The sequence below is a fragment of the Dromaius novaehollandiae genome, chromosome 3 (assembly GCF_036370855.1).
Source record: "Dromaius novaehollandiae isolate bDroNov1 chromosome 3, bDroNov1.hap1, whole genome shotgun sequence".
In the NCBI taxonomy this organism is placed as follows: domain Eukaryota; kingdom Metazoa; phylum Chordata; class Aves; order Casuariiformes; family Dromaiidae; genus Dromaius; species Dromaius novaehollandiae.
The window spans coordinates 91444970-91457470 of NC_088100.1; the positions used below are offsets into that span (position 1 = coordinate 91444970).

General features: G+C 38.9%; 1 protein-coding gene across 7 annotated transcripts in view; it reads right to left on the bottom strand.

The window, feature by feature from the left end:
• The window catches only part of STRN (striatin), a 73667-nt gene that overhangs the window by 60679 nt on the left and 487 nt on the right, over positions 1-12501 (bottom strand). Inside the window, exon 1 of one of the 7 annotated variants that reach the window (XM_026102592.2) lies at positions 12287-12413. The exons of 4 other annotated variants lie outside the window; for them this stretch is intronic. In XM_026102592.2, coding sequence (XP_025958377.2) covers positions 12287-12394 — 108 coding nt within the window. In that variant the 5' untranslated portion in view covers positions 12395-12413. Of the gene's footprint in view, positions 1-11791; positions 11912-12163; positions 12187-12286; positions 12414-12501 lie in introns of those variants that run through there. 2 more of the 7 variants (XM_026102593.2, XM_026102589.2) reach the window with 2 other exon arrangements.

Consider the following 12501-nt stretch of genomic DNA (forward strand, 5'->3'; position numbering starts at 1 on the left):
TTTTCATTCATACAAATTCACATTTTGGGATTGCAGCAAGCTTGGTATTTTCTGTAGATACTACAGTCTGCACCGACCTCTTGAGGAAAAGGATACTGCTGTTTGTTTCTCACAGGCTTTCCCTATCTGCCACATTCTTGAGAATAGTCACCAGATGTCTTTTAAAGTCAACAGAGACAGAGAGATACCTCTAAAGAACAACTCATTTGATTTTAGATTTTTACCCAAAGATGAGGAGAATCGCATCTATAAATGCCATTTCCTCTCCAGTAACTATAAATGGAAAGTGCACAAAGTAACTCAATTGAATTTGGGATGTCAGGCCAGATGAATCTCACTCCCAACAGGTCACTTGCAGGTGACCACCTATAGCAGCTGCTCTAAAACACGATACCAACTAAAGTAATTTCACTGCTCAAATACTGCCAGTAATGAGCCTGACAGATACCTGAAAAATCCTTAACTGCCAGTCACTAACAACAGCAGCCAGTTTAGGACAAGCAGAAAATACTGGCTGCCCTCCAATGAAGTCAGTCTTCACCTTCATTTGTGGAAATGTATTTGGCTTCCAAAACAACCTCAGCTGAATCAAAGGAATCAAAGGAATTTGTCTTTCAAAGGGCCTTTGTCACTCTGGCATCGAGCTTCTCCTCACTTTAACGCTCAAACTGGGATGAACAAAAAGCTGCAACTGAATTCCAACGCTCATTTTATACTCAGGCATAGGGAAATACAGTGCTGGTTTTGGAGCCATTACTTCCTACACTGAAAAACTTAACTGTGCAAGAAGCATTTCAACTTAAAAGGTCACTATCCCTCTCAGTAACAAGAGGAATACTCAAAGCTGATACTATTGACTTTGTGACAGCTGTACAGACACCCAGATTACAATGCATACACTAACACACTAGGTAATTTTTCTGCCCCTGTCTCCAAACAGGCCCATTGGAGGAAACAAGTGTCCTTCTAACCAAGAAAGTGAGATAGCATCAAAGCACACTGGGAAAAAAAAAAGAAGAATGTTATGTAAATCCTGGAATGCAAAAGATCATCTGATGACATTAGGACACAAGCTAAAATGATCTATGATGAGACCTGCCGTCTACAAGCAATTTCTAGCTACGACAGAACTGCCTGAACACGTTGGAATGAAACATTTCTCTTTGGCAGGTTGGCAGTGACAGCCAGCAAGGGCCTGGCTCACCCACTAGTCTCACCAAAGGTCAAAAACTAACAGCTAGCCAAGTTCTGGTATTTGCATGAGAACAACTGAGTTTAAACTCTTCTCCCACTGCTAGCAGCCTAGACAAAAGAAAAAAATGCAACTTATTAGTAGTCTTTATAACTTACTTTTGTAAGAGAGAGACAGAAATGCACTTGATTAAATAGGACTAGCATACACCTCCTTGATGCTAAAATGAGCAGTCACTCACTGCATGCTTCTGATGCAGGGAAGGCCTGGTTCTCTGTTGGTTTGACTAATCATATGAGAACCAAAAGTTAAAACTATTACCAGAAAGTTCTTACACATGTAAAATAATGAAAATTATGTTCCTAACTCTACCTCTTGAGAAAAAGCATCTCTATCCTAAGATTCAAGATGAAGGAATAGGACTGTCTTGTATCGCCTTGGGGCCACTAGAATGCTATATATATATTTATTATATATATAATACATCATATATATTATAAAGAAAGGAAGACAACTGGAAGAAATATTAACTGATGTTTGGGCATCTTTCACCCTCAGTGATATGCCAATGATGTTACTATGTCTTACAATTTTTCTTGTTGCTAGTCTTCCAAGAAATCCTCATATTTGTTACTCAAAAAGCATGCAGCAGCAACAACAAACTGAAATTAATGATGCAAGAGTTGTCTGTCCAGTCCTACACAAGCTTATTGTCAGGATCTTTCAAGGTTACTACACACTTTACAGAGCAGTAGTTTTATTTGCAAGTCAAGAAATAGACAAGCACACCACAGGGCTCGAGAATAATTTGTGCCCTCTCCATGGAGTCCGTGAGGTTTCTAGCATAGTTTGCCCATGCTCCTCTTACAGGAGAATCCTTATGTCCAACACCCATTATTTTTCAGTGATTCTGGCTCTGAAAAATGAGAAGGCTTTCCTTTTGTCATTTTCATAACACAAAAATAAGGGGACCGCTCCTCCTCTTTCTCACAGGACATTAGCAACCCGTATCCCCCATTTATGTAAGTACTCAATTACAATTAAGTAAGCCTCAGTGGACAACAAAACATGAATTATGTATGTAGGCTCAGAGTTTTATGTCACTATTTAAGAAATTCTTAATAATACTAAGATTATAATGCACATGAGGACAGCATTAAGATAATAACTGAAATCTTACATTAACCACAGTATCGTAACAGTCTATATCAAAAGCATATTTCATTCTTTGCCATGTTTGGCAACTAACTGAAAATGTGCAGAAGAAACTGAACATTTATAGCACAAATAAAACAATTAATATATAACTGAAAATTGAATAAATGTAATATAGTAGATTTATATATCAAAAATGACAAATGGCAGTATTTGTAAGTCTTGAAAATAATTTGGTGATAAGTTCATCATCTCTGAACCCAGACATCAAAATATTTGGCCAATGCCCGGATAAATGTCTGTGCAAACATTTAAAATGTAAGAGGTCAGAGCGTTAACATGATGTAAAGTACAAGTGTACATCTAGCATTTGCTAACAATTCCACAGCAAACCAAAGAATTTTATTAATAAAGTTTAGACTGCACAGACAGCTTCCCACTATAACAGCTTTACTGCAAGTCAAACCTTAAGTGTGAACTACCTGACACAATCAGAGACCAAAGGAGGAACACTTTAGCTTTGAGTAATCTGTAACGCTGCTTTACACTTGCACTTTGGCCACTCCTGGAAAGGTTTGCCAAAAATTTCAAGAATTCACAGATATGCCCAACAAACAGATTTTATGACAACTGATCGTCTAGCTAAGAAGGTTGAAATGCATCAAACTTGTGAGCTAGTCATGACAAACCTAAGCAGCCTATGGGGATCACACAAAAAACACACGCTGTTCCTTGCCTTATGGGTGGGGTACCTAGTCTCTATAAAGCACTTAGGCTCTGCTGGCTCAGCAGTGAAGAATTAAGGCAGCTTTAACCTCCAGTTGACTCCAAATTAAACACTAGAAGTTACTGCATTACAGCTAAAGCTGTGAAATTAAAATCAAGAGAGTTGAGAGAAAAAGAATATTAGGATGCCTGGAAAAATCTATTATTTCAGCTACAATTGCACAGTCTGACTTTTTCACTTTATCTTACTAAAGATTTTTGCATTATCAACTGTAACAGAAGTTGGAAGTTTCACATGGATTGGGCCTAAGTCAACAGTACTGTAAGGATCTTAACTATTCCACATATTTACTGTGAAATTTTAAAAATATCATTTGTTTTTAAGTTAAAAAGAAAAGAAAAGAAAAGAAAAATCTCATGTGCAACAACGTATTAGTTTTAAAAGATTCCCCAAACGGCTCTGACATTACCGTGAAGCAATGGCATGCTTCAAGAAGGGTGGGGCAATACTTTAGGTAGCAGTGGGTTAGAAACAATGTTCTTAAAAAGCTGTTGCCTTCCTAAAACAGGTTTTTAATAGTCATAAAAATATAATCAAAAAATTTAATTGAATCTTCATAAATCTGGACTTTACCACTCTTCAAAAAAAAAAAAAAAAGAAAAGAAAAAGAAAAAAAAGAAAAAGAAATTTAAGTCTTCCTGGAATCATCACCCACAACAAAGATGTTAAAAAGCATGTTATATCTGCACACCTTTGTACGGTGACATCTTGACATCACAGAAAAGCAAAAAAATACTGAAAAATATATTTACCTTACCAGAAAATGTTTAAAAAGAAACCATGCTATGGCTGTTACAAATTATTCATGTTTAGTATTAACTTTTATCAATTCACAACTTTTAAAGCTATTTCAACTTAAAAGGTGATGTGTCAGTCAAGACTCAAGAACTATGAAAAGTATTCCCATTCTTCTCTTTAAAGTATTTCTCTGAATACTTTAAAGCAAGCCACAGTTCTCAAATTTATGGACACCTGAAGGTTATCAGAAGACATTTATCAAAATAAGCACTATTAAGACACACAATTCTGTATATACTGCTCCTGTAACTCAATAACGAGGTCTTCAGTTGGGTGAAAGAGAGGGAGGGAAAGAAGGAAGGAAAAAACTCTGAGAAAAGTATTGCAGAAAGTATGTAAATAGCTAAAATAACTAAATGATGATACCAGATGAATCAGCCTAGAACAGTGGTTCCAACCGGTCTACCAAGATTTACCAGTATGCTTCTGTTAGGCTGTTAGGTGTGCTCACTATTTTGCATTATAGTTGCCTCACCGAAGTGCTACACATCAAGCTTATTTGCAAATAGGTGAGGGTATGTCCTGAGAGTAGGGCAGAAGAGGAGGAGGGTGGGAAGAGAAAACAAACAACAAAACAAAAAAGCACACAACTCAAGTATGTCCAAAAGCTAAGTAGGGGAGGGGAAAATATCAATGGCCTTGTACAACTGGCAAACAATTTTTCAGGCACCACACTTGAGAAACATTAAAACACACACCCATAAATGACCTTTGGATTTTCAGTTCCCAGTCCTCTGTGAGAAGAGAGGCTAGAAAGCTTTTATGAGTGCCTACAGTCATTCATAAGATTACACAAAACTGAGATAGGGCCATAGGCTGAAACAAGTCCTATGTACTAAATCCTGAACTGTACCCATCACAGAGAACGCAGATGATTACGTGGACCATTTAAGCCGGAACTACTAAATTATCATCACACTAAAACAAACTTTTTGCCCCATATTTCAAGATTTGAAATGTGATGTAGATCAAAGGGGTCTGACAGGCAGCCTATGGAGCAGCCCTGCCCACAAAGAGGGTTGCAGTGTCACTGATGGCTTTTTCCATTCCAGCCTCCTGCCAGGACAGGACACGACGGAGAAGTGTTGCACAGGAAGTGCACACTGCTGTGCGGCAGGAAGAGCATGTAGCGTCACACACACTCAGTCCAGCACTTAGTCCAGTTTATCACCAGCATGCTCGAACTGGAGGATGCTGCCTTATGGGACTAACAAATAGCACAATCAGCTACTGGCAAATTATTTTTACTGAATTTCTCAGAGATGCCTCAAAACTGGCATCAGTCCTAAGCACTTAAAAAGCTGAACCATATAAATGAGATCAAACATTTAGTTTTCTAATTAAAAAAAAAAAAAAAAAGAAACGGGGGGGGGGGGGGGGGGAGAAGAGGGGAAGGGGGGAGTTGAGAAAGTTATTTCCTTAACTGTAATGATATCATATTGTTTCCAAAAAATTTTTTCAAAGAGACCAGGAACAGAAAATTCCTGATAGATCACCCAGAGCCAAAATGGTTTAGTAATTTATACCTAGCAATACCTTGATCAGTAATTTAAATATCTCAACCAGCAGGAAGACCTTCCTTTCTGTAATTTAAAGAGTTTTACTAAGTAGATCTCTTCCCAGAAAGACAGTCCATGTTTTACCCAGTCTTCAGTAGTGCCTTTCACTAGTCTTAACAACTTCAAATACTAAAACAATTGCCAAGTTAGCCAAGTAACATATATTCAGCTTATTTAATTATTCTTGATAAGACAAATTTTATTTAGTCCTTCAATCCTTTATGTAATACATTTGCTTAAGTGATGAACATTTTTTTTTTTTTTTTGAGTGCCAGGAGCATGTTCCATGTAGAAATGGCAACAGCAATCAGCACTGGGATTGGTAAGCATCTTGTGGTCCACATTTAACCTAAAACGATGGAAATTCACCAGCTGAATGAATTGCTTGTGGTACAAGACAAGGGAGAACAAATCTGAAGGAAAAAGGCAGCGGCTTAGCTAATGAAAAGTGGAGTGAACCAGGCCTAACTATGTAAGCATTTGCAAAGGCAACAGCACATTACTGTTTTTCACTCCTACGACCAAGAGCAGCTACTCCTTATATTCAAGCACACCCCACCACCCTGAAGTGACTAGAGCATCAAGTGAAATAGATACACAAATAGCTGATTTTGTTCTCACCTCCTGTTTACAAGCATGGATTTGATTCCATTTTTGTTCTGATGCTTTTGCGACCCTACCCTATGCAACTGCCCTAAAGGGAAACATATCACAGGCTAACAGTAGAAAAATGCAATCTTTCCACACTGCAATCTTAGATTACTCCTCTTTGTCACCAGAAAGGTTATTCTGAATATGTTCAGTATTAGTTAGCATTAATAAACTCTTTTCAAATAGGAAAGTGACATCTAGATTAATCGAACTACAGAGCACACAGAGGAGGTCACTATAAAAAGGAAACCTTTGTCTTCACATTTCAGAATATTTTTATATTTAAGATATTGTCTTGGATCCTGAACACTCTACAGTGATTCAGAAGATCCATATCAAGTATCTAAACATTTCTCAGCATTTTAAAACCAAACATTTTAGAATCCTTCATCTATTTCTATGTCAGCTCCTGCCATTCTTCAGCTAAGAAACTTAGAAAGGAGGACTTGACAAGGTCTGGCAGCCTTGTGAAGCTAAATATGCAAGTCGGTTGCTTACCAATATCTATTTTCTCACTTACAGAACTGTGTACAGAGATCAATTTCAGTCGAGACTTGACATTTGTATAGACTTTTTTTAGCATTAAGATGAACCAAAAGTCTCTTAAGATGCACGTGATCTTCCTTTGGGAATTTTACACACAGCCTGTTCCAGAATTAGTAAATAAAGTTTCAGTGTCTACTGAAACATAGATAAAGGCTGAATTACACTTGCAACTTCTTGTTCAAACAGTACAAAGTTATTTACCCCCTTAGGCAATGGAACTGACATGAGCCAAGAACTTCAACAGAAAAGTGAGTAAAATTTAAGTAGCATATAGGGATATCAATTTAAATTAAAAACATGCAGTAATAAAAACACACGTGATGTTTTACTAACTTGATATACTATACTAGCACAATGTGGAAAAAAATGTTTTTCACCTGAAATGTTACAAAGTTTTTCATTATTACTTTAGAAGTAATTCAGTAATTCCATACCAAATCACGAAAAATCAGACAACCCTCTGAATGATTTTTAAGAGTACAACTTTCTGTGAAAAGTGTTTGTAAGCTTTAAAGAATACTTGGAGATGACACTTCAAACATTTGCTAAATTCTGTCTGTTCATGCCATGTTCACCTTTAAAGCAACACTTTCCTAAAAAGAATTAGACCTATTTAAGAAACATTTTTGCATGCACTTAACCAAATTACAGGTTTAACAGATTTGAGAAGAATGTGAAAATCTGATGCTGAGAAAAGCTGGGATCGTTTATGCCATTAAATATATATATATATATATTATATATATATATATATATGAATCAGTCTCATCAATTTGTATTTATATTCTACTTCTCTACTTTACAATAAAAACTACAAATTTCTATCATGCAATCCTTTAGTCATTGAACATTTACTCCCACGAGTTCCTTGGTTTAAATAAGACAACTCATGACAGCTTATCAGTCTAGCAATCAATCCATGACAAAATCCAACAACCTTTCTTTTGAATTATCTGATGGATTTAAAACAACAAAGTTGAAAATATTGTTCTTTTGGGGTGGAGAGGAATTTGACACTAACCACTGTTTTCTTTGTAAAATATTTCTTTTCATAAAGCAGATACTGCCAAAGACTTATACAGTACTTCTGCCAAATCGTCTTTCACAAAGAGTCTCAGAGATTCAGGGCACATCATATTTGAAAATCCGATACAATACTTCTGCAAATAGTATCTTATCCTCCATTTCAGTGACCAAACCACTTGCAACTCTGGGAGTTCTCTTTTAAATAAACAGACAATTTCATCAACTCAGTGCCCATTTCTTTTTCTCTAAATATTCTTTTCATATTATCCATCTATCAGAACGATTCTCACTAGAAACTTAATTCAATAAAAATACCATATCTAAAAGCCAAACAGTAAATATCAACCATTTCTGAATCACATAACCAATGTTCCAAAATACACTACAAATAGCCACAGCCATCTGTCTGATTTGCCCCTTCTCCTAACTACTTTAACTTATCTCTCTCCAAGAACACAATCTTACAATTTAGTAAGCATGGTACCAAAGTCTGTTTCTTGCCCCAGGAAGAAAAAAAGAAAAGAAAAAAGAAAAAAAGGGCAAGATGGAAGATCACCCTCACTAGTCACAACTACGCACCTCACTGCTATGCACCTGGACCCTCAGAGAGCTAACGGAACTGACATAAGCCAAGAACTTCAAAAGAAAAATCCAACTTCTATAACCAACTTCAAGTGCCCATCTATTTTTTCCAAACGTATTCAAGAGGCACCCTTTTATTACAGTTGTTTGCTATCACTGAATCACATATCATCTCATTTCGTTAACCTGTTCCTTTAGGATGTGCTTTTTTTCTTTTGGTACTGCCTTACAAGGAACATTTTCCATAAGCTGTGGACAGACAAGCAGATTATATCCACCTGACCTCCATAATCTATTTGCAAACCTTTTCAAAGGAAAGTTTATCTAGCCAAAGTAATTTCTTTCCAACATGATCATACCAGGTCCCACTACTACAAAACATTCCGCTACTCTTAAGAAACAATTATCAGTTAAAAGAAATGGAAACTTTATTAGAGGACAGGAGCTAGAAAATTCCTTAGCAGCATAAAGGAAGTCTACACAAAAGAGACAGTTACCTGTAACAGTTCACTGCAACTCAGAGCAAATGAGAAGTTAAAAGAAATGCTAATCAAATTCCGTAAATTGGCATTTTTGCCAGAAAAAAAATTAATTTGTCAAAAGCAAAACTTTCTACAACATACGCATTACATTCAAAGATGAAATTCCCAGTCAAAACAAAAGCCACATAAACAAAAAGAAGTCTGCCAAACTCATCCAGTCCAGAACAATGGTTCAATAGTTCTGTCACTCCCTGGAAAAAAGACTCCCATCCTCAATTCTCTACTCTGCGGGATTTCTAGCCATGGGGCACAACCCAGGTCTCTCTGTCTGGCCAGTGACAGATTACTAATAAGATGGGAAATGATGTCAACAACAGAAACAGAATCACCCCCAACCCATCAGTAGATTTATGGTTAAGGCAAGACATCAGTACAGAAGGTAGTTCAAACCCTACATGCCTCAACAATAAAGATACACATTTCAGTTTCCTGTATACACATAAATCCTTTGATCAAACTTTTGGCTATTTTGGAATGGGCTAGTTCAATACCTAATGAAAACTTTGAAATGCCTTGGAAACACAGTCCAATGCAGAGTGTAAAACATTCTGAAGTTTAAATAATTTTTGTGAAATAGGGAACCCTTTCTTGTCAGCTCTCCCAAGCAGCTGCTAGAAGAACCTAAGAAAGGAAAAGATACTAGTTTCTGAAAAGGTATGAAAATAAACAATAACACTAATAATAAAAAGTTAGCATTTAGTTCTAGTGAATCACTTTATATGGCATCACAGAAGTTTATTCTTAGGACAGTTATTCAGTTCATAGGAGTGTCTGCATAAAAACAGATGTCTGTGTATTGCAAATACAAGTCAAGCATTAATGGTGAAATATATAATTAGCAGATAAGTATCTAGGGGAGCCCTCTATGAATCTGCTTTCACTCTGATCTGAAATACACAGCTTATTAATGATACTTGAACATATATAAATATTGAAGTCCTCCTCTGCCCTGAATGAGGAAGATTTATATAATAGAGGCAAGAATAATTAACAAAGATTGAAGAAAAATAATCAGAAAATCAGAATAAACGTGGATATTTGCCAGGGAAAGCAAAATATAGGCACTTGATAGGAAGAAAAATCTTGAAAGAGCAGTAATAGACCAGTAACTAGGAACAGAAAGCAAGCTGTCTGACACATCAGCTTACATAATGTTCGAAACTCAAGGAAAAGGTGCGTGTCACCTGCATAAGCATCACATAACGCAATAGAAAGGTATTCTTCCTGAATATCACATTTAATTCCACACAACTAATTACAAAAAAGGGCAAAAAAAAAAAAAAAAAAAAAAAAAAAGCAGCAGCCTGGAGGGGAGAAAAAAAAAAGAAGTCAGGAAATCACACTGGGATTGATTTTCAAGGTGTTTCTCAAAAAGCGTATAGCTTAACTGACCAATGACTACAGAGCAGAGCAAACACTATCTGAAGTATTTAAATATCATGATAGGCAGGAAAGTGAGGATGAAAGGGCTACCTTCAAGAAACAAAATAAATTAGAGATAAATTTTATGAGATACTAAGAACACCCTACACAATAGAATCTCTGCCACGCAATCTCCCAAGAGATCAGATAATTTAACATTTAAATTTAGACTGGATGGAAGACTAATAAAGTACAATCAGGAGCACTGTATCTTTATCTCAAGAGAGAGAAACTGTGACCTCAAATTTCCATTATTCAGTTAAACACTTCCAAATATATAGGCCAACAAAAGGCTTCAGGAGTGCGGAATCTGTTTTTAATTAATACTGCTCATCATTCAGTTATACATATACAATTTCAAAACGCCATCCTAGTAGCATTGTTGAACCCCTAACACAAACCTCTCACACGGATCTAAGAACATTCGATTGTAAATGGTCACAGTAGACATAACATCTATGGACGATGCCTATAGAGACAGCCAAGGATTTTGTACCTTTCTGAACGTGACTGTGCAGCAGATAAAAACTGTTACGGCTTGTGATAATGCTAGTCACAGCTAGTTATAACTTTATTGAGATGTTTTGGCAGGAGTCAAAGGAGTTCAAGCAAATGACTTTTAATTGGGTTATATTCCCAGTTCTGCCACTGACAATACACAACTTTGGTAAATAGTTTAAACGCTCTACTTCCTTCTTCCTGTTTCATCCATAATACTTACAAAGCTTTTGAAGGGCACTAGAGGCATGGGAGGAATGAGGTGTTGGCCTCTATTGAGGGTCATTATAATTATGCATAGTGCTATTATTATTAAAGTACTGGCAGAATTTCTTCGGTCCTGTAAAACAGTTTTTTTCTCCAAAGCCGTTTGAGAGATCTGTATCAGCTATGAAAAACTATCAGGACCCTTACGTACGAGACTCCAGCGGACATGTGACATCTGATGTTCCAGTTAAACATACTAAACTAGTAACCTTCTACATAGTATTTATTACATATAGTGACTAGAATTCTGATTCAGTTACTAACAAATTCTTCATTGAATCACTCAGGTTAAAATAAGCACTGCATTTCCCTTTTGTCCTCACGACCACTTCCTTCAAATTCCAACACGGGAGCCCCCAGTGAACAACACCACATCTGCCATTCTTCTTTGGGCGATTTTGTTTACCTTATCATAAAAAGTACTACTAAAACGATGACTTTCCTATTAACTAAAAAAAAAGATCAGAGAAGTGGTCTGCATTGCTATACAGGCAGAAGACTTTGTTGACAAAAGACAGCACTTTCAAGGAAAGGAATAGAAAGAAAAGGGATGGACAGGAAGTAGAAGACAAAGAAAGGCGACCTAAAAAGGAAGCTGAGTAGACACTTTTCAGCCTCAAACACAGTCCACCGAGAACCAAACGCTGGGCTACTGGTAGCATGGACAGAGTTCAGGCTTGTAACAGAGACTTTCTTGTAGACAAAGCTCAAGAATAACAACAACAAAGGCCGCATTATCCCTGTTATTAGAGTTAATACAGCGTACTCATCACTGAAGTACCCGACAGCAATGGCTCTAGGCCAGCAGTTCGCGAGTTCCTCAACCACAAGATCCCCATCGATCCCTTAACGTATTAATGAGCGCAGCCACCCGGTGGCTTTTTAACCGGGAAGGCTCCCCGGCGCGGCCCGCGCCCCACGGCACTTGCAGGCCGGGGCCTGGCGCGCAGGGGCCGCCCGGATCCGGGGCCGCCCGCTGCGGCGGCGCCGCGGGCCGAAGGCCGCTTTTAGTGGCGGCCGCAGAGCAGGTGGCCGGTTGAACAGCCGGGGGTGCCCGCCCAGCGCGGGCCGCCCCCGGAGGAGGAGCGTGGGGCCGCTCCGGACACCCCTGCCCGCCCGCGCTGGGCCTCAGCAGTACCAGAAGCGAGAGCGGGAGGGAGCCGCGGGCCGGCAGCAGGGCGGCGAGCACTCAGGGGCGCGCTCCGCCGCGCAGCCTCCGCCGCCGGCGGGGGGAGGTCAGAAGCCCCGCGAAGCCGTTTACCGGTTTCGGGCCCCCAGGCCGGACCGCAGCTGGCGGCGGAGCGCGGGGCCCCGAGGCCACCGCCAGGGACCCCCCGCGCCGCCCTCCGCCCCGCGGGGCCGCCGCCATGTCGCGCCCCTCGGCGCGGCCGCCCCCCCTTCCCCCCGCGGCAGGGCGAAGCCGCGCTGGGGCCCGGCCGGGGGGGCGAAGAGCGGCCCGGCCGCGGGGCTCGAGCA